General features: G+C 41.6%; 1 protein-coding gene across 1 annotated transcript in view; it reads left to right on the top strand.

Moving 5' to 3' along the window:
• Positions 1-14,126: 14,126 nt before the first annotated feature.
• The window catches only part of LOC136863728 (peptidoglycan recognition protein), a 72,303-nt gene continuing 63,795 nt past the window's right edge, over positions 14,127-22,634 (top strand). The window contains exon 1 of the mRNA XM_067140084.2: positions 14,127-14,413. Within this exon, the coding sequence (XP_066996185.2) occupies positions 14,127-14,413 (287 nt within the window). The remainder of the gene's footprint in view (positions 14,414-22,634) is intronic.

Below are 22,634 nucleotides of genomic sequence, written 5' to 3'. Positions count from 1 at the left end.
ATCGACGATCACCCGTTCACATATGCAATGAGGAATCAATTTGATTATAGCTACGTTAATTATGTGACACGAACTACAATCGGATGCGGTTAGAATTACTCGTGAACTTGAGTATGCCAACCTGGTAACGATAATGTTCCGTAGCTTCGTTACCCTGATCCTCTCATTTGCATATACAGTTATTAACACTCTAAATGTTATTGAAGTATAGCACTGTAACTTGGTGTTAATGATTTCAATTTTTGCCTAGTTTACGAAGCCTCTACATGTAAGGCAAATTACTCACTGGGTTTACATATTCGGCAAACGTTGGGCGTTTATTATTATTATTATTATTATTATTATTATTACTATTATTATGATTATTATTATTATTATTATTATTATAGGTAAACCACTATTTTTCTTATAAAATTTTCCTTTCGACTCTATGGTCGTAATGTTGACTGCGTTCTTACGGCACGTCACTTTATTTGATCAATTGTACTTTAATTGCGTCATGTACACATTTATTTACACATACAGTACATAAATGTTGCCGAAATGCCACACGGCTCACTGTAAGCAGATTATTCCTGCTCCACTCACTTCGGTGATTACAACACAATACGGAATATCACAGTAAATAAACTATTCACGATTCATGGCGTATGAGTGATTAATATACTCAAGCCGACAATTTACACTGTATTTCACCACTCATATGGTACAAGCGTTGCACTGCACCATACACTGAATATGTTGCACAACCGCACTGACCGCACGACTAACTGCACGTCTAAACGGTCCGAGAATATTGTAGATAATGGATGTATAGTCCTCAGTTCAATCTATTTTATGCTGAAGAGGGTTAGAATCGAGGGTGGGAGATAAACACGCCTACTTCACAAACATCGTCCCGCTAATAACCATTTCTCAAAATTGATTAACGTATCAAACCGTAGGTCTGTCCTTCTATATCCCACTGATCGAATCTTATCCTTGTCGGATCATAGGTTTCATCAGAATCTTCAAAGCGTCACCTAGTATTTTTCTGGTAGTTGATACTACGCCTTGGAAAAATTCAGCTTAGGCTAGCACGGCCAGACTCATGACGTCTTTTCGTAATTCACCGCACCCATAAGCATCGCGTAATTGATGATATGTTAAGTAAGTGGAATACATTTTATCGTCATAGTTAAATAGAACATTATCTGATTAAGACGAGCTCTTACTTGTAAAAATTCGTTGCGTATGTCAGGATTCACGTCATTAATATTATTATTCTTATCGTTGTGATTTTCTTAACACGTGAAGGTTTTTGGGCTGGCATCACTGAATACACTAACAAATACTTAGGGAATTATGCTTCCCTAGGTTAACCCGACTTAACTAAGTACTGCCCACTGGCAGTCACGTGGTATTTGCCTCTTCTTACTCACTCCCACAGGAGAGAGAACATTTCTAATACCGGGCGAGTTGGCCGTGCGTGTAGAGGCGCGCGGCTGTGAGCTTGCATCCGGGAGATAGTAGGTTCGAATCCCACTATCGGCAGCCCTGAAAATGGTTTTCCGTGGTTTCCCATTTTCACACCAGGCAAATGCTGGGGCTGTACCTTAATTAAGGCCACGGCCGCTTCCTTCCAACTCCTATGCCTCTCCTATCCCATCGTCGCCATAAGACCTATCTGTGTCGGTGCGACGTAAAGCCCATAGCAAAAAAAAAAAAAAAAAAAAAAAAAAAACATTTCTAATTGCTGGCTAGCACATGCCTTGCTTTGGTCATTACGCGCAATGAGGCTCTCGTCCCTTGAAACAGCGGCGAGTCGTTCGTGCCCCGTATAGTGCTAGAATATGCTAGTTATGGGACTAATCATCATAAAATAACGCGGAAAACGACATATTACTTTCACAGGGTGTCACGACATAGTATTTACAGTATCGTAAACGGTCACTTTGTACCTTAGTAGAGAAAATGTGTATTTGTTAAATCAGAATCAAGACTAAAATAATGTTATATTTTTGCTGAATCCAAATAAACAAGCTTTCCTCTAGTGTATGAGTTTCATTTTGACTCACGTAGTTGCTAGGCTGAGGAATGTAACTACTGGAAACGTAGTGCCAGCCAGTCTGATAGAAGGGCAGCAGTGAATATAATGAAATGCCGTATGGCTTTTAATGCCGGGAGTGTCCGAGGACAAGTTCGGCTCGCCAGATGCAGGTCTTTTGATTTGATGCCCGTAGGTGACCTGCGCGTCGTGATGAGGATGAAATGATGATTAAGATGACACATACACCCAGTCCCCGTGCCAGCGAAATTAACCTATTATGGTTAAAATTCCAGACCCTGCCGGGAATCGAACCCGGGACCTTTGTGACCAAAGGCCAGCACGATAACCATTTAGCCATGGAGCCGGACAGCGTAGCAGTATCTGTCATCCTAAAAACATTGTGTCATAACATCCAGAGTGCACAGAACGCTAATTTCAGAACTGGAGCTAAATCAATGATATATTCATTTAAAGGACAATTATCAAGGATTATCGCTTGAATAGTACAAGTTCAGAGGTTTACGCCAGGTAGATAGGCAATAGATTTTATTGTTATTATTATTATTATTATTATTATTATCATTCATGTAATAATGATTAGACTCCGGATTTGAATCCAAATTCATATTTTGTTTACCGATATGTAGACCTCCAAAACCGACAAGGAAGTGCGCTTGAAGGTGAAATTGGAAATTATTAAGTTTAATAGTATTCATATACTAGCAAGATACCCGTGCTTCGCTACGGTATTATTCTGAAATTTAGAATTGAATGCTTATTGTTCTATGTATAATCCGCCGAAATTCGCGATCTGACTCGTTTTCTGAGAGAATCCGCCAAATTTCGCGATCTGATTCGTTTTCTAATAGATTACAAGTTTCCTCCCATTTTCAAATCTTTATTTCCAGCAATCGATTTCGTACTTCCCGGGCTAGGTCCAGGTAGTCCACCCGGTCAGTTGGCTCCCTAAATCTTTGCCATCTTTTCCTATAAGCATTTTTAATATGGATCAAATCCTTCAGGAGATCCAGCGTGGTGTCATCTTGGGTGCCTTGGCGATACTGAATCCGCGGCCAGACTGCATTCTTAGTCATTGCCCGTCCAAGACCCGTTTCCACTGCGGTCCGCACATTTGACGACGGGTCCAGAACAATATTATTATTATTATTATTATTATTATTATTATTATTATTATTATTATTATTATTATTATTATTATTATTATTATTATTATAGATGTTATGGACCCCACAGCATGATGCGAGACCGCTACTTGGCGGTAAATTACATCTGCTGCCATTGTCATTGTTGACAATGTGACCAGTACCATTGTCGCGCGTAGGCAAGTGTGCGGGATTTCTGGCGATACGAATGACATACTTCCGTGCATTACTGACCCTATTATAGAGGTGAACAATTGGACGGTCAATCTCATTCCTATCGTTTATTTCAAATGTGTTTAAATTTTTATTTATATGCCAAGAGATCTACTGTAATCTAAGAACGTTCTCCGAAGGAAAAGATGGCTCTTGAAAACGAACCGAGGAAAGATTAAAAATGATCGGTTTATGATCAGAATAAGTACATCGAAAATCTACAGCCTGTTTCCAGTCATTCGACAGGGTCAGGAATGGAATGAATAAAGCCCCCATCTAGCGGCGACAATAGGAATTGTGCCGGCTGCCGAAACCTGTCGCACTCCTCTGGGGCAATGATTAATGAATGACAAATGAAATGAAATTATATTGGACAGTGTGCTAGAATGAATGATGACAGGGAAACCCGGAGTATCCGGAGAAAAACCTGTCCCGCCTCCGTTCTGTCCAGCACGAATGTCACATGGAGAGACCGGGATTTGAACCACGGAACCCAGCTGTGAGAGGCCGGCGCGCTGCCGCCTGAGCAACGGAGGCTCCTTATAAATACATTATGAACAGTAAAATCAATTTGTCTCACGTCCTTTTACACCCCACCGCCGTTAAGTTTATTTACGTTTAAAGGAGATTCCAAACACCAACATTCACGTCTATTACCTTCAGTTTTGAGATAAAATTTATTCACTTTTTTCACTTTCACACCCCTCTCCCCCTAAGTGAATTTTCCGGCAAAAAGTACTTGTTTCTTTAATAGTAAAGGATCTTCTAAATACCAATTATCACGACTCTAACTTCTTCAGTTTTTGATTTATGTATCCTCATGAAAGGGTTTTTCTTTGTTTCTAAAGGAGATCCAAATACCAATTTTCACGTCTGTAGACCATAACAACTTTAGTTTTTATTAGATGTAAGTATTATCATAAAATTAAGTCAATTAATTTTTCAGTTCTTTCACCTCCCCCCCCCCCCGCTTCATTGGATTTTCCGAGAATATGTGTTTCTTTACTTTTAGAGCAGATTCCAAATATCAAATTTCACGTCTGTAACATCTTCATTTTTGAGATAACAGTAGCCTAATTAAAAGAATTCAACACCATTTTCAGTCACTTTTACCCCCCTCCACCCAAGTGGTATTTCCAAAAACTAAAAATACACCTTTCTTTAGTTTTAATAGAGATAAAAAAATACCATTTTTCACTTCTGTAACATGTTAAGTGTTTTGAGATATTCTGTATAAATTCACATTTTAAAATTTCACCCCCTTTTTAGTTCGCCTTAAGAGGAGTTTCCAAAAACAAATCACCTATGTTTGTTTACATTTACAGGAGATTCCTAATACCACTTTTTACGTCTGTAACATTCTACGTTTCTCAGATATTCTGGAGATATAGTCTTTCAAAAAATTCACCCCAATTTATCACTCCTGTTTAACCGCCATTAATTGGATTTTCCAAAAGCAAAAATAGTGCGTGTTTCTTTATTTTTAAGGTGATTCTAAATATCAATTTTTACATGTGCAAACTTTTAAAGTTTTCAGATATAGATACAATCATTTTTAAAATCCACCCCCTTTTCACCCCCCCACTATTTGGTTTTTCCAAAAGCAAAAAAGAATTTTCTTTATTTTTAAAGGAGATTCCAAATAAGAAATTTTCAGGTCTATAATATCTTCAGTTTCTGAGATTTAAGTATCCTCATTAAAGGCATTCAACCCCCTTTTCACCCCTCCTATTGGGATTTTCCGAAAACAAAAAACCATCTCAACGGCTGCCGACGGTGGGATTCGAACCCACCATCCCCCGAACGCAAGCGCATAGCTACGCGATACTAACCGCACGACAACTCGCTCAGTTTTTTGAAAATATGTATTTTTCTATCAGCTGAGGATTTTTTAAATCGACATATTTTGTATAGGGTACCCGAGATGTACAGTAGCCCGCTGGTTTTCTGATTCGACATACTGTTGGTTAAGTTATTGCGTCTGTCCACATATGATTGAAGTCTTGTGCAACGATGTGACATATGAACTGAGAGAATACTGAGCCGTTCTTCCCAATATAAAATAGGTATTTTTGAGTGGTCATGAGCATGACTCATAGTCATAGGGCAGCCTAGAGTAGAGTTTAATTGTCAAATGTCAACTAAGTTATAATACTAAGATTCATTAAACTAATAAATAGTATAACCTAATAGCCTACCTACTTACTAGCTACTTCAGAATTATGTTTTGACTACCTTTTTAACACTGCAAATAAAACCATCTATTATTTAAACCTCCCTGTAAGAAGAGGGGCCACTGTTCCTCCTTCCCAGCTGTATACCGAACTCAAAGTCCGACGCTCCAGGACACTGCCGTTGAGGCGGTAGAGTTGGGATCCCTCGCTGAGTCCGGGGGAAAAACCAAGCCTGACGGGTAAATGGATTAAGAAAGAAAGAACACTTTATAATCTCCTATCTCTTCGTAGTTATCTCTCCTTACCCGAATGCCATTGTACCGGGCAAGTTGGCCGTGCGGTTAGAGTCGCACAGCTGTGAGCTTGCATCCGGGAGATAGTGGGTTCGAATCCCACTGTCGGTAGCCCTGAAGATGGTTTTGTGAGGTTTCCCATTTTCATACCGGGCAAATGCTGGGGCTGTACCTTAATTAAGGCCATGGCCGCTTCCTTCCCACTCCTAGGCCTTTCCTATCCCATCGTCGCCATAAGACCTATCTGTGTCGGTGCGACGTAAAGCAAATGGCAAAAAAGTTTATGTATACAGTATATATATCATTATTATTGTTTCTATGAGTATAATCTATTAGTTTCTCAAATATTGCCATGTCTCTTTCCACTCTTCCAGGCCTACAGTATATGTTCCTATAATTCCCACTTACACAAACTAACTTTATCCCTAATATTTCGTACCTTTCATCGGTAAACCATTCACGTGAGCAATATGTTCCTTTCACCAGAATAACCCCACCCCTCCCTACTCATGGTCAATGAATACCTCAACATTTTTAAGTCCTGTCAAATAATAATAATAATAATAATAATAATAATAATAATAATAATAATAATAATAATAATAATAATAATAATAATAATAATAAAACGTAATACGGGGCGAGTTGGCCGTGCGGTTAGGAGCCCTGATGTGGTTTTCCGTGGTTTCCCATTTTCACTCCAGGCAAATGCTGGGGCTGTACCTTAATAAGGCCACCGCAGCTTCCTTCCCATTCCTAGGCCTTTCCTCTCCCATCGTCGCCATAAGACCTATCTTTGTCGGTGCGACGTAAAACAAGTAGCAATATAATAATAATAATAATAATAATAATAATAATAATAATAACAACAATAATAATAATAATAATAATAATAATAATAATAATAATAATAATAATACACTGACTGACAGAGCAAATGCAACACCAAGAAGGAGTGGTCAGAACTTTATGCCAATTGCAGGGTAGACTGACGTCACTGAGGTATGCTCATGATGTGAAATGCGCCGCTGTGCTGCGCACGTAGCGAACGATAAATGGGACACGGCGTTGGCGAATGGCCCACTTCGTACCGTGATTTCTCAGCCGACAGTCATTGTAGAACGTGTTGTCGTGTGCCACAGGACACGTGTATAGCTAAGAATGCCAGGCCGCCGTCAACGGAGGCATTTCCAGCAGACAGACGACTTTACGAGGGGTATGGTGATCGGGCTGAGAAGGGCAGGTTGGTCGCTTCGTCAAATCGCAGCCGATACCCATAGGGATGTGTCCACGGTGCAGCGCCTGTGGCGAAGATGGTTGGCGCAGGGACATGTGGCACGTGCGAGGGGTCCAGGCGCAGCCCGAGTGACGTCAGCACGCGAGGATCGGCGCATCCACCGCCAAGCGGTGGCAGCCCCACACGCCACGTCAACCGCCATTCTTCAGCATGTGCAAGACACCCTGGCTGTTCCAATATCGACCAGAACAATTTCCCGTCGATTGGTTGAAGAAGGCCTGCACTCCCGGCGTCCGCTCAGAAGACTACCATTGACTCCACAGCATAGACGTGCACGCCTGGCATGGTGCCGGGCTAGAGCGACTTGGATGAGGGAATGGCGGAAGGTCGTGTTCTCCGATGAGTCACGCTTCTGTTCTGTCAGTGATAGTCACCGCAGACGAGTGTGGCGTCGGCGTGGAGAAAGGTCAAATCCGGCAGTAAATGTGGAGCGCCCTACCGCTAGACAACGCGGCATCATGGTTTGGGGCGCTATTGCGTATGATTCCACGTCACCTCTAGTGCGTATTCAAGGCACGTTAAATGCCCACCGCTACGTGCAGCATGTGCTGCGGCCGGTGGCACTCCCGTACCTTCAGGGGCTGCCCAATGCTCTGTTTCAGCAGGATAATGCCCGCCCACATACTGCTCGCATCTCCCAACAGGCTCTACGAGGTGTACAGATGCTTCCGTGGCCAGCGTACTCTCCGGATCTCTCACCAATCGAACACGTGTGGGATCTCATTGGACGCCGTTTGCAAACTCTGCCCCAGCCTCGTACGGACGACCAACTGTGGCAAATGGTTGACAGAGAATGGAGAACCATCCCTCAGGACACCATCCGCACTCTTATTGACTCTGTACCTCGACGTGTTTCTGCGTGCATCGCCGCTCGCGGTGGTCCTACATCCTACTGAGTCGATGCCGTGCGCATTGTGTAACCTGCATATCGGTTTGAAATAAATATCAATTATTCATCCGTGCCGTCTCTGTTTTTTCCCCGACTTTCATCCCTTTCGAACCACTCCTCCTTGGTGTTGCATTGTCACTGTCAGTCAGTGTAATAATAATAATTGTCCACCTCTGTGGTGTAATGGTTAGCGTGATTAGCTGCCACCTCCGGAGACCCGGGTTCGATTCCTGACTCTGCCACGAAATTTGAAGAGTGTTACGAGGGCTGGAACGGGGTCCACTCGGCCTCCGGAGGTCAAATGAGTAGAGGTGGGTTCGATTCCCACCTCAGCCATCCTGGAAGTGGTTTTCCGTTGTCTCCCATTTCTCCTGCAGGCAAATGCCGGGATGGAATCTAACTTAAGGCCACGGCCGCTTTCTTCCCTCTTCCTTGTCTATCCATTCCAATCATCCCATACCCCTCACAAGGCCCCTGTTCAGCATAGCAGCTGAAGCCGCCTGGGCGAGGTACTGGTCCTCCACCCCAGGTATATCCCCGACACAAAGTCTCACGCTCCAGGACACTGCCCTTGAGGCGGTAGAGGTGGGATCGGATCCCTCGTTGTGTCCAAGGGGGAAACCAACCCTGGAGGGTAGTCACAATAATAATAATAATAATAATAATAATAATAATAATAATAATAATAATAATAATAATAATAATAATAATAATAATAATAATAGTCTGTTGCCACGTGACGTTATACATAGCCCATTTCGCGAAAATCCTATCAACTTTGCTACACCGGTTGCAGGCTACAATATGTGAAAAATGAATTTAAGTACGGTTTCTTTAGTTTTGTCACCACCTTGTCACTTTACAAATTCAAATTACAAGGCAAAACTCCTGCAAGTCCCATCTCGTTTAAACGAAATCGCCTGCTTACAATTGCACATTTAAACATATGACGTTGTAAGAGTCACTCTATATTTTGGTCAATTGTGTTCATATTTACTCTGTCTAGTCTGTAGATTACGTTGTCTAAGGTAATCTGATTTCTTTAGTATTTATTATGGAGAAGTTCTAATTCTACATATTTGGATATCAGATATTTAAAATACGCACATTACTATTCAACAAGATCTTTCTCACTTTGTTTTTGGGAACACAAAATTTAAGCAGTTATTTTCGGTGTTAAAAGCAAGAATTCAAATAGACAACTACACAAGTTACCAAAGAGAATTCACGCACAGTACACGGTTTACTGAAAACTGTGCCTCAGGTTCCTTACGCGAAGCTAAAACAAGTATACAGACTGAATGTACAGAGAGTTCATTTCAACCCGGCGGCCTTGAACAGTTCAGGTATTAAGAATGCGGTTTATGAATTCCCGCAATTACTGTCATTATGTAAGATGATTGACATAACAAGATACAGTGCACGAAAGAGTGCAGAAGCCAAATGCGATTACTTTACAGTACCTGTGATGTGATAGAAAATGAGCTAACGGGTTCTGGGATATTTGGGGGACTAGTTAGTCCTGACCAGTCAAATAATAAAAAAATAATAGTGAAATCTAAAGCAACGACTTCTCGACTACACTGCTCTCTGTATACATAAAACTTTCACCATCCTTCACCAGTCCGACGTAACATTTGATATCGTGTTCATAGACGTTCTATACATCCGGCATCAGCGAGTCGTCATATCCTGACGTCAGACAGTTCATCTAGATAATTCAATGCCCATAAAATTCCATTGTTTTATCGTAAAAAACAAGGACTTAGATAAATATTGGGACACCGTGTAAGATGAATGCATCCCACGTACATACGGTACTGTTTTACACGTGTATGAAAAAGTTGCGTGTGTTTACACAATGGTACTGTAACCGTTCACTACCATGCTCAAAGGCATGTCATGAGGCCCAGCAAATAATATATGCCATTTTCCGTGTCATTTTAAGACATATTAGGTCGTAATGACCATGCAGCTAGATGCTTATACAATGGGAGAGAGAAAGATAGCTATATACAGCCCATAAATTTCACTATCTTTGCAGGAGAGCAGAAAGAAGCTACTGAGGTGAAAATTTTGCTACCTTTAAGGCAAGTCGAATCAACAGTTCTGACCATGGTAAATTATCGTAAGAGCCAATACGATAAGGAATGCGGCGGACGGCATACTGTAAGGCTGTTGTATGATTACTGGCCATTGTTTATCCCTAGGCTCTCCTTGCATATACGACAGTATCATATAGCTTATCTTAATTCCTGCGAAACACACACACACACACACACACACACACACACACACACACACACACACAATAGTGTATTCATAAGAAGGCACAACCAAAATAAGTCACACACGATAAAACCTCAAAATCGTCGTTCTTGCATTTACGATAGTTTACTTTTAATGTCCAGATATATTCCTCTCAGGACATTCACCATATTACTTTTAAGGCACATGTTGATAATAGATTTGGATCGATACCGACGTTTCTGCATAATCGGTACTGATACATGTTTTAGTCTCATACTCGATACCCTCGTATATGAAATAATGTACAATTAGTTTAACTTGTTATTTTGGGATTATTAATTTACCGTATCAAACAAATTGATCCATATTTCCTTAATCAGGGAGAAATATATTTATGGGACAGTTTACTCCTTTATAATGATTTTGATAATTATAAATTATTTCGAGTAAAAACGGTAAAAGATTTGCCCTGATGAATTTCAACTATTAATTTACTTGGAACTTTCATATCTATAGGTTAAATTAAAAATGTATTGAGCTGTAGAGTTACTACTAACTTTCCACAAGGCACACAACAATATAATTTGGCATTATTACATTTTAATTGATCTGAATTTATAAGTTTTGTTAAAAAAGTATTCTCGCTCTTTTAGTATCAAGTCTACTTCCGCTGAACACTCTCTCAGTAATTAATACATTTCGTGTGGCTATTTCTAGCCGACTGCAGCCCTTTAAGGCCGACCCTCCGATAAGGGTGGGCGGCATCTGCCATGTGTAGGTAACTGCGTGTTATTGTGGTGGAGGATAGTGTTATGTGTGGTGTGTGAGTCGCAGGGATGTTGGGGACAGCACAAACACCCAACCCCCGAGCCACTGGAATTAACCAATGAAGGTTAAAATCCCCGAGCCGACCGGGAATCGAACCCGGGACCCTTTGGACCAAAGGCCAGCACCCTAGCCATTTAGCCATGGAGCCGGACAGTCTCTCAGTGAAAACTGTTGATAGTATGCAAAAATACTGCACAGATAAATGTCTTTGTATTTGTTTTTAGTAATAAAAATACTTGCTCTTTGTGGAGTTACATATATATTGTGTTTTTATGTATAAATACTGAAGAAATTAAAGTACAACTAAAAGAGTTTTCTTCAATCTTGACAAAAGTGGCTCGTAAATAGCTGAGCTCCATCAATTGGAGTTTAGCAGAAGCTTTCGTCTAAGTGATGTGGTATAATAGATTGCTTTCTCGTTATATAGAACGCTGTATTGATTACACGCACGTAAATGGGTTTCCCTACGTATGTACATGGTTCAGTATGTAAGGTAATATGTACTCTCGCATGTGACTTGTTTTCTCTTACATTTCACCTTCGTACTAATATGGAGCATGCATCTCACCACTTCCTGTTCCGACCATAATCCCGCACATGATATCAGTTATATCGTCCAAACATCCGTTGACAGACAGTGAAGCTGACGGAAATGTGATCAAACGTTGAGATGTTAAGTGTAATCCTATTATTTCTTCTATAGGACACATCGGCACCTCAAAACGCCGCAGAAAATGACCTGTACTGTTGTGAATAGACATCGTCTTCGTGCAGGACAACGCTAGGCCGTACGTTGTCAACCGTACATATGAGTTGGAGTTGCTATGGTACTGTCACTAGGAGGTAATGGACCAACCTGTTCAGGTATGGCATCGACTGGTTTTCCTCCTTTCGGACCATTGTATAAGCATCTAGCTGGAAGGCTGGGATCCGACAGCATTGTTCAGCGAGTCGTTATATCCTGACGTCAGACAGTTCATCTAGATCATTCCATGCCCATAAAATTCCATTGTTTTATCGTAAAAAAACAAGGACTTAGATAAATATTGGGACACTGTGTAAAATAAACGCATCCCACGTACATTCGGTACTATGTTTTACACGTGTATGAAAAAGTTGCGTATGTTTACACAATAAGAAGTCCTGGTACTGTAACCGTTCACTACCATGCTCAAAAGCATGTCATGAGGCCCAGCAAATAATATATGCCATTTTCCGCGTCATTTTACGACATATTTGGTCGTAATGACCATTTTTCACCCAGACCGGGATACGAATGGCGCTGCGCCAGCTCGAAGGGCGAGGTTCTATTTACGCGCACAGAGAGATACAGAGCTATGTAAAGCGAGACCTTGAAATCGCGCTCTCTTTTCGCAGAGAGAGAAGAGAACAGCCACGCCAAGCACGGGGAACACTTAGGTCAGAAGGCGGACTTATTTACAGTGTTTTAACACAAGAGTTGGAAACTCTTAGCGATTTCCCTGTATATTTACTGGTGCCAACTCATAGTGTTCACTTCTTAATAATAGTTACCGGTAACAAAATTTTTGATACAAGCTTGTAAAATTTACAAGTAAGGACTCATTTGAATCAGCGTAATTTATGCTATTTAATGATGTCAGAAGATGCACTACTTCATGAATGTAGCGGTAATGACGCACTATAGACAGGTGCGGTTAATGAAAAACAGATGTTAGGGACCCGCTGCTCGAGAGAAGTGAGGGGTTTCCCAGTATATAATAGCCAGCGCGCGAATTTACAAAAGAAAGCTTATAAGATTACGAGAGATTCAGCAATGCGATATGCAGGAAACTTGATCAGTGGAAAGTAGAATTTAAGGGATATAAATTGACTACTCACTCGACTCTGAGAAATCATTGCTTATGGAGCGATTTTTCAAAAGGGGACGGAGCCTACCACCTCTCCAGCCGACAGGCCACTTCCCTATAAAGAAACCGCCGAAACAGTCGCATTATTCCATTCTGAAGCAGTCTTTTCGCCTTCGTGGTTGAAACTTCGTTATTCATAGTGAACCAAGTGTTGCTCAGTTATACTGAAGAATATAATGTGTTATTCATTTTTAACTAAGAGTGTTAGATAGAAGTTTATTCCGTGCTCGACCGATACAAATATATATTAATCAGATCTTATGGTGTAAAACAGTGAGTGTGGTGCGCGAATATAGGTGCCTGTAATTTTCGTAATCACATATTCAGGGAATTCAGAGTATTAGAATTCGTAGCGGCTCATGTGTATATCTTTAAAGAGCGGGTTACTTCTGATTATCGCTCAAACGTAGTGAGATGCTGACTATGTTCTACGAATGATTATTTGCCGTGATTAAGGCAAGCGCAATATCGGGATACCGTAATCGAACTAATAGGACGTGCTAAAGTAGCCAGGGAGTGGTGTCTGACTGAACGTATGACGCTCATTTTAAGCCAAGGGAAATCATTCACTATGACGTGTTACACAAAGGGAAATGGGTAGCGAGTTACAGGGACTTGATAGTTACTCGGGTAGGCCATTCGAGTCCTTGAATGGCTCTAGCCATAATATGTTATTTGAAGACGCATAAATAGCACTTCATTAACCAATTTCCCATTTGCTTGTATGTACGTGAGTGATCGTCGAACGCAGGATAGGAACCGACCGGAGCCGCGCCTTGTGCCAGCAGTTGCAGAGAGGAATCTATAAGAGACGCGCCTTGTGCCTGCTTTCATCTCATCAGGCACCTTCCAGAACGTCCGACGGCAGTTTACAGATCAAGCCATCAAGTACGGGACCCAGTCTAGCTAAGATGAGCGAAGGGAACAGACGTGTTGTGCGAAGTGTGCCGGGTGAACGGAGTAGGAGTGAGGAGCTGTGGTCAGGTAGAACCGAGTGTTAAAAGGAAGATGATCAGCGTTGAACAATATAGGGCCATTATAGGTAGATGGCAGGGAAGTAAGAAGAATGGAACAGCCAAAAGTAAGAAAGTTGGACTAGGGATGAGACTGAAAGGCGAGATGCTGATGGTGGCAGCGGTGGTCACGGTTTTGCTGGTTATTGGGGGTGTGGAAGTAAATCCAGGCCCGCAGAACAGTGGTAACATGAATTGGGAGGATGTTGAAGTAATAAGGAAAGTGGTTAAGGAGGTAGTAGAGGAACTCTGTCCGTTTGAGCAGTTAAAACGGATGATACAAGAGCATGTTAAGGAGCATGCAAGGACGAGACGGTGGATCGAGGAAAACACTAATGAAGTCAAAGGCAAAATGGAAAGCAGTGAGAGAGAGAGGTAGTTTTTCTAAGGGAGAAAGTTAAACAAAATATGGAAGAGGAGGTGCAAAATTTGAAGAAAGAAGTCGAAGCCCGCAGACTTGAAAGCAGGAAGAAAGCCATTTTTATTTATGAAATAAAAGAAGAGAAGGTAGAGACTCAAGTAGACATAATATACAAGGTGGTAGATGTAGTACAAGGAAAAATGAAAATCAACTTCAGTGACGTCGATATAGATCACGTGAAGGGGATAGGAAGGCTGAGGGGGTGCAGATCTATAAAGTTCACGTTGCTATCATCACTGATGGCAGATATAGTAATCAGAAACGCCGGAAACCTGCAGAAAGAAAAAAAAAATGTGGATTAAGAGAGACTGGGGTAGAATTGGGAACAGAAACTTCAAAACTTTGAAGAAAGATATGATCAGGGCAAGACTACAAGGGTTGAGAGCTCATATCAGGGGCCAAGTACTAGTGGTGTCCAATGGAAAATGGACTCGAAGGTGGGGAGTGTCGAAACTTTTGTCTATAGAGGAGGATTTAAATAAGAACGAAGCGAGTAGGGACGGCGAGGGCATGCTTGGTATAAGGAGTGGAGCACCGAGTGCGAAGGGTAGCGGCGGATATGACGGGCACGATAAGAACGAAACGAGTAGGGCCGGTGAGGGCATGCTTGGTAGAAGGAGTGGATCACCGAGTGCGAGATGTAGCGACGGATATGACGGGCATGATGAAATGGGCAGAAGGAAGAGAAGCACTGAGTTGAGTGATATTAATGTGACAATGAGTGCGGGGGAAAGAAAGAGAAGACAACAAAGCTTCGAAGAGTTTTGGGCTGACAGTGAGAAAAGGAAAAGTTGGGCCAGGGATTTTTGGCAGAGAAATACGTATGGAATGTGAGAGGGAAGAGCGGAGAGTGGTGAATAGTGAATTAAGAGGGGTGAACGGAGTGGAGGGCGATTCAAGCCCCAGTATGAGTGAATGTCTAGTGCAGAGTGAGAAAGGTAACAAAAGCAAGGCTCTACACTAAGGGAGAAGTGTGAGCTTAAAAGATTTATGGGGGAAGAGAGATAGAAATGATGAAGGTATGGTAACTAGTAGTAAAAAGCTAAGTAAAGATGGTAAATGATGTAGGGTGAAAGTTGGTTAAGGGAGCAGCACGAGTTTAAAGGAACTATGGGGCAAGGAAAGATGATATGAGGAGGTGGTAGAGTGTGTGTATGAATTGTATGTGAGATAAGAGTGAGAAAGTCATTTAATTGCAATTTAATGTGGAGTTTGGTTTGGTGTAATTGGATCGTTATTCATAAGGGGTTGAGTTGGTGATATGTGTGAGTGATTATGGTAAGTGGTGGAGTGTGTATGTTAGTTGTATAAGAGGAAGTAAATTAATGGTGGAAATATATTGTTATTTGTAATAGGTAGATATTGTTTTGTAGATGAGATAAGTGTTATTAATTTATAAATATGGTATGGTAATCTTTGAAGGAGTAAGAAGTGGTGGCATAATTTAATCTGGAGGATGATTAAGAGTTGGTGTTGGTGGAGTGTAAAGAAGGACGATATTCAAGGAAAAGCGAGAAGAATATAGTTGGAAGGTGAGTGGAGTATGGTTAGTAAAGAGTTGAAGGTGGAGAGATTTTGTGATATAGCTGGTATGATAATTTAATGTGGAGTTTGGATTGGTGTAATTGGATTGTTATCCATAAGGGGTTGATTTGGTGATATGGGAGAGTGATTGCGACTAGTGTTTTGTAAATGTTGTAGTGGAGGCTCTGTTACCTGTAAGAGGCAGATATGGTGGTATGGAGGAGAAAAGAGTGATTGGTTTATAGGTATGGTATGGTAATAAATGGATGGATATGTGATTGGAATTTAAGTTTGGAATGTGATTATGAGTTATGGGAGTGGAAGAGAAACTAGTGGAGGAGTTGGATGATAATTTGATATGTGGAGTTGTCTGGGTCTGTATGTCTGACTGATAAGAAAGGCAGTGGAGTGGTGATTGAGAGGAGAGATGGTTTAGAGGGACGATGCTTGAATGATCAGTGTGGTAGTGATGACGGTGAAAAGAAAGAGTGTGGGTATTAGGTAGACTTGGTGGTATGGTGCAGAAGAGAGTGATTTTATTAGGTAATTGTATTTGAATTGTCCTGTGCACTGTATATATAGGCCAAAGGTGTTTGTTTGATAAGGTAAGAGGTAATTGTATTTGAATGGTTTAAGGAAGGTTATTGGTAAGAGGTAGGATTGGTAGTATGGTGGAGAAAAGAGTGGTTGTTTTATAGAGATGGTACGGTAATAATTGATGGGTATGTGATTAAAGGTGGAGTTTGTTTGGGTCTACAAATATGAGAAATGTTTGATTGTTTAGAAAAGTAGTGATGGGGTGAAGTTATTTCGGCTGATGATGGATAGTTATAGCGGTTACAACTGGCAAAAGTAAATTAAATATTGTTATTTATTGCATGTATAACGGCATACTATTGCAGCAGGTTTATGTAATGCCTTGGCTGATTCAGCGAACTGATAGTAGGTGAGCGAGTGTGTGAGGTAGTATCTACGGAATGTGCAGGGTCGCATGATTCAGCCAGAAGAGAGGAGGAGGTCGCTAAACCTTCTTATGCTGAGTTGCCATTTCTTTTACACGAGTACCCTTGCGATTCCATGGCAACCGCCAATTATATGATATTCACCAGTCTCCACCGCACAGTGATCACGGCGGGGAGGTCCTACGAACCATTCTACAACTATCCTTTTGTCAATACCAATTCTCTAACACCTTCGTGAGTAGCCTCGCGAATCTCTGGCAATTCTTCAGGCTCCAATAAGCAGTTTGCACTGCACGGGGAGCAATTACCTCTCTATACCAATCCCCTACCATATTCGCGAGTAGCGTCGTGAATTTCTGATAATCGTCGAATAGCGGGTGAATACCACGACCCTCTGCGCAGTGATCACTGTGAGGAGGGCCCTCTATTCCATTATTATTCTATTATTATTTTTATCTAGAGTATATTTGAAGGTGTTCGACTAGGTTGGGCAATGTTATTTCTCTCCATTAAGGATTACTGAGGTAGGAAATACTGTAGATCTGGACGAAATGTATTTTTTTAATAAATGAAATGAAACTTGGAAAATGAAATGCATGGGACCCAGAAGAGGATGAACAAAGGACTCTCAGCTAACGAGGCTTCAGTGATGGCAGCTTACAACCCCAGATGTACCCTCCAATGACAGCCAACTACACGCAGAAACGTTGAGTACATTCCATTTTTACTAAGCATGAGAGTCAGATCGTCCGTAAATTGCTAAAATTTGTATATATAACTTTTTCTAGCATGTAAATGTACAAAATATAGGTGAACGTCATATGCTTGTTTCAAAGGGGGTGAAGATTTTAATTAACTTGTTTATTTGGGTTTTCTTCTTCAGTGATTGGGATAATCACAATTTTATTCCGTGAATTTTTATTGTATGAATTAGTTGTAAGGCCCCTAGTGTTGGGTTGTATGTGAAACATTTTAAGGATGGGATTAATACTTCAACAGACGTCCTAAGTCATAACATGTTCCATTAGTCGTTATGAGTCTTCATGATATTTTAAGTATAGTTTGTTTCAATGCTTCACAAATGATGCATGCATTATTGCCCTTAAATCTTAAGGCTGCTAACCAGATGAAGGTGAAGATACGACTCGAGGTGCAATCCGAGATTTATATAAGTGCGCGAGTGATGTGATGTTAGTTAAATTACCTGTTGAAATACAGTCTTCTAAATGAATAAATTATGTGGGTTTGAGATGCAAGTGGATAAAGTGGGGGAGGCGGTACGTGTGACAATGTTCGAGATGACAGACTGAAAATATTGATAGGAGAATAAGAATAATTATAATTATAGCGACATAATGAATTAGGCTGAGAATGGCCGGAACAATGAGAAATGAGATTTGGTATCCACTGAATAATTGTGTACCAGGAAGAAGGCAAGTGATAATTGAGAATTGAGGTCCGTACGAAGTGAATGTAATTTCGTTCAGCTGACGGAAAATAGGCCATCGCTGGGAGACAGATCTATGACCCTCTAGACGGGAAGGTATGTCAAGCCCCTTGCAGAGTGGGCTCGTTCGTCTGTCAAACGTTCGGAACATTCACACAGGGAGTCCTCTACATTTTAACACTGCATTAAATACTCACAGGCCAATAATATATTACCACCAGCGTCGTAGAACTTATGACTCGACAGATTAAAGAATCCGCCCCATTTTTACATATTCAATGAGATCGAATAGGGTTTTCAGCCTTGCACCTCGAAGCCCAATGAACGCGGGTTCGGTATCGCGCCATAGCGACGATTCTTGGACCAACACCAAGAGACCTAAAAGGTTCACAGTTTCTATATGCATTTTTGTGTGTGAAGTGTATTATTTGTCGATGTAATTTCAGGTGATTGTTCTTTCTTCGTGTTTATATTCCATGTGTTTGTATGATTCGAGGATGTTGTGGTGATTTACAGGAAACCAGCGTTGCTTGGGTCCGCTTTGTATATAGTAGGATAAGGTTACTCCTGATAAAACACGTATATGCGATTAATATAGTATGTGATTAATGTGGTCAAATAGATCTTATATTGATATGCGGCGATGTGTTTTTCATGGGTAAGGAATTGTACGCAAATTTGTTTATACAATACCTCAGAACCATAATGACTAGAAATAATAGTGTCATCGGCGTGTGTATAGAGTGGTGATTTGTTGATGCAGTCAAATAACAGATACCGGCGGGTATCGATCGTAGGTAAAGGGGTAACCCTGTGATTAGTATGAATTGTGAAGTCATAAGTGCGTGTTAATAAGGCGATTTGGGGCTTGCCATATGATAGTCAGAGTTAAAATGAACTGACGCCGACATTAAGGCATTCGGCAAAAATTGATTTTTATGTATGTAATAATGTAGCATTGTCCCGTGTAATTTGATATTCTTGTGACTCTATCAGTTAATTAAAATTTATGGTATCTATTGGGAACAAACATCCTTCTTACTTCAGTAGTATAGTGTATTCCTTTCATGTTAAATTACACCCTACTTTCAATATATTAAAATTTAGTGCCCACTTTTTATCGAACAGTCCATTGCCCGTATGCTCTTGAGCTTAGCCGTTGTGACAGTGAAAGTAGGGAGGATGGGACTTCGATGCCCGGTATTGACTTTCAAAGTCTTCATCTAACATATTTCCATTCAAAGATTTATATGTGAAACTTTTTTGCGAGTGGCTTTACGTCGCACCGACACAGATATGTCTTATGGCGACGATGGGATAGGAAAGGCCTAGGAGTTGGAAGGAAGCGGCCATGGCCTTAATTAAGGTACAGCCCTAGCATTTACCTGGTGTGAAAATGAGAAACCACGGAAAGCCATATTCAGGGCTGCTGACAGTGGGATTCGAACCCATTATATCCCGAATGCAAGCTCACAGCCGCGCGCCCCAAACCGCACGGCCAAGTCGCCCGGTAATTTTGAAACTAAGGTTCTTAAATGATGCCCTGATGAGCCCGGGACAGGTGCAGTACATTATTTGTTGAATTCCCCCCCCACGCCCCTAGAATGGTTGCAGTGTGTCAAGAGGGAATAATGATTTTTTTGTTCGAAAATTAATTTTGTCCATTTTCAACTATTGCACTTCCAAGTGCCATCAGAAGCTAGCAGCACGGACACCTTAATCAAGATGTGTAATTATATCCCTTATGATATAATTTACATTTATCAAATGGTGTCTATGTCAGTTACATTAGCTGAATATGAAATCCTCGAGCGCATGCTGTGTGCAGTTTGTAACACTGACGAGCTATAACTGAATATACACCGATGGGCCATTATATCATGACCACCCTGCACGGGAACAGTTTCAGCTCGCATGCAGCGGAGAGAGTAACACGTGAAACGCTGATAGTATGATATGTATAGGAAAGCTGTACAGGCTTGCTGTTAGTAATGTCTCCGGCATCAGAATGGGAAGAGCGGCCGATCTCTCTGCGTTTGGTAGAGGATATATTGTGATGGGACGTCACCTTGGTACTAGCATCTCTGAAACGATGCCGTTTATGGGCTGCTCTCATGCTGCTGTTGTGAACACGTGTCGAAAGTGGTGCAATAATGGGCAAACAGCAACGCGTCGTCCAGCCGTGTGTCGACAGCCACTCATTGATGCCAGAGACCAGCGGAGGCTGTCGCACATTTTTCGGAATGACCACGGAGCCACAGCTCGAGAAATCGCTAACAAGTACATCGGTGATAATCAGGCCAATGTTTCCCTGTACACCGTTTATTGATCACTGCTGCGCCTGTGGGTAATTCGAGGAAGGTCATATGGTTTGATGAGTCAAGATTCCTAGTTCGTCACGTCGACGGCTGAGCGCGTTTACGCCGATTTCCGTAGGAGACTATGGCACATGGTTGCACATTATATGGAGACAGGTTGGTGGAGGATGTGTGATGATCTTTGTGACGTTTTCATGCGACACACCGGTGCTCATTATTTCGGTATACCAATCCCAAACAGCTATCCAGTAACTGAACGTTATGGGGAACCAAGTCTATCCGTTCATGTCAACGGTGCTCCCTGCTGGCGACGGCCATTTCCAACAAAACAATGCGCCTTGCCATATCCCGTGTGGTGAATGACTGGTAAGAGGAACGTGAGAGTGAATTTGCATTAATGCCGTGGTCCCCAAAGAATCCCGATATGAACCCCACTGAACAATCGGGATTCGACGTTTGTGCCACATCACCACAACCCAGTAGTGTTTGACAACTGGAAAAGCTGCTGTTGCGCTTGTGGTACCAGATGTCCCAGAATACCTCCCGCCACCTCGTTGAATCAATTCCTTGCTGAGTGGCCGTGGTTCTGACGGAAAAATGTGGTCTTACATTGTATTAGGTAGGTGGACATAATGTAATGGCTCATCGGGGAATACCACAAGACGTACTTCGTGAACGTTTAGTTTTGTGCCATCTGGTGATAGCCCTGTACCGATAGTGTGTCGTTCTGTTTCGTTTCCGAAACCTTTTACCTGGCACGTTTTTAACTAGCTCGCACTGCGTGAGTTAAGTGTTTCCCGATGTACTCGTCAGGTGACAGCTCTCTGCCCTTTGTCACTGAAGGTCAAGCTTCCTACCGGAAGAATAGCATTTTGCTATTCTTTGCCTGAGTTTTGGTTTTTATGACGTAAAATATCAACATGGATCCCATGCGTAATGGATCAGCCTTTGTGGCGTATCAGAATGTTTATAAAAGGTTCAAATGAATGCTATGACCCTTTGATCTTTCTAACCATTTGTTTATATATCGCCAGGTACGTGTCTTGTCTTATACTTTTGTTACGTACTGTTTTCACCGTCGTTTGAACGGGATGGATGTATGTGATGCCTCGAAGACATTATTCCTATTAATGATATGGGCCTGCACCTTTGCTCTTTTACCTTTTGTCTGCGTAGAATTAACCGTGCGAAATAACTCGCGATCCGTGTCGGAGCCCACGATGGCCGGATCTTTACGAATAGCGATATACTGGCAACGTATGTATGGTTTATTATATGGCCCGAAGGATGTGCTTATTGCCTTACTCGTGGCCTGTGAAGTGCTGACATTTGATGTGTCTGTGCCCGTTATCCTGTGACTCTGGAGGGGTGGTCACTATTTTGGTTGTGTCCGGCCCTTAACCTACTGGCGATATTGCTGCCATGTACATCTTATCGTGCGAATGTTGTGATTGGATGATTGGAGGATAACAGACGTATTTATGTTTGTATTTCATTGAATGTTTACTTTTCATTTCATTCGATCCCTTTGGGACTCGTCTTCTTTTCTTTGAGTCCGTACCTGTGTCGATCATACGGTATAGCCTTTTCTTGTATGGTTGACTTTTATTTTGGTCACTATCTGTTGTTTCATTACGTCATATCGTGGGTATGCTTTGGTCCTCAGCCCCCTGTTCACCCTATGGGAGCTTAGGTACTTTTCCCCTTTTGTTCCTTGATTTTTCTTGGGGAGTGGATTGTTGCCGTTCTGATACGTCTAATTTTGTGTAGGCGTGTATTGCGTGGGCGTTTTTATTTGATATATGATGCTTACATGCACTGACCAAATAATAAGTTTCGTGCTATGAATTTGAATAAGAATCAGGTGGGAAGCGTGACCTGTGTAAACCTCCTGGCATAATCAATTACTGAATGTAGTCGCCCA

Source organism: Anabrus simplex, chromosome 2, assembly GCF_040414725.1.
Source record: "Anabrus simplex isolate iqAnaSimp1 chromosome 2, ASM4041472v1, whole genome shotgun sequence".
In the NCBI taxonomy this organism is placed as follows: domain Eukaryota; kingdom Metazoa; phylum Arthropoda; class Insecta; order Orthoptera; family Tettigoniidae; genus Anabrus; species Anabrus simplex.
Note: the sequence above shows the minus strand (reverse complement) of the source record. Positions and strands in the feature narration are given on the sequence as shown.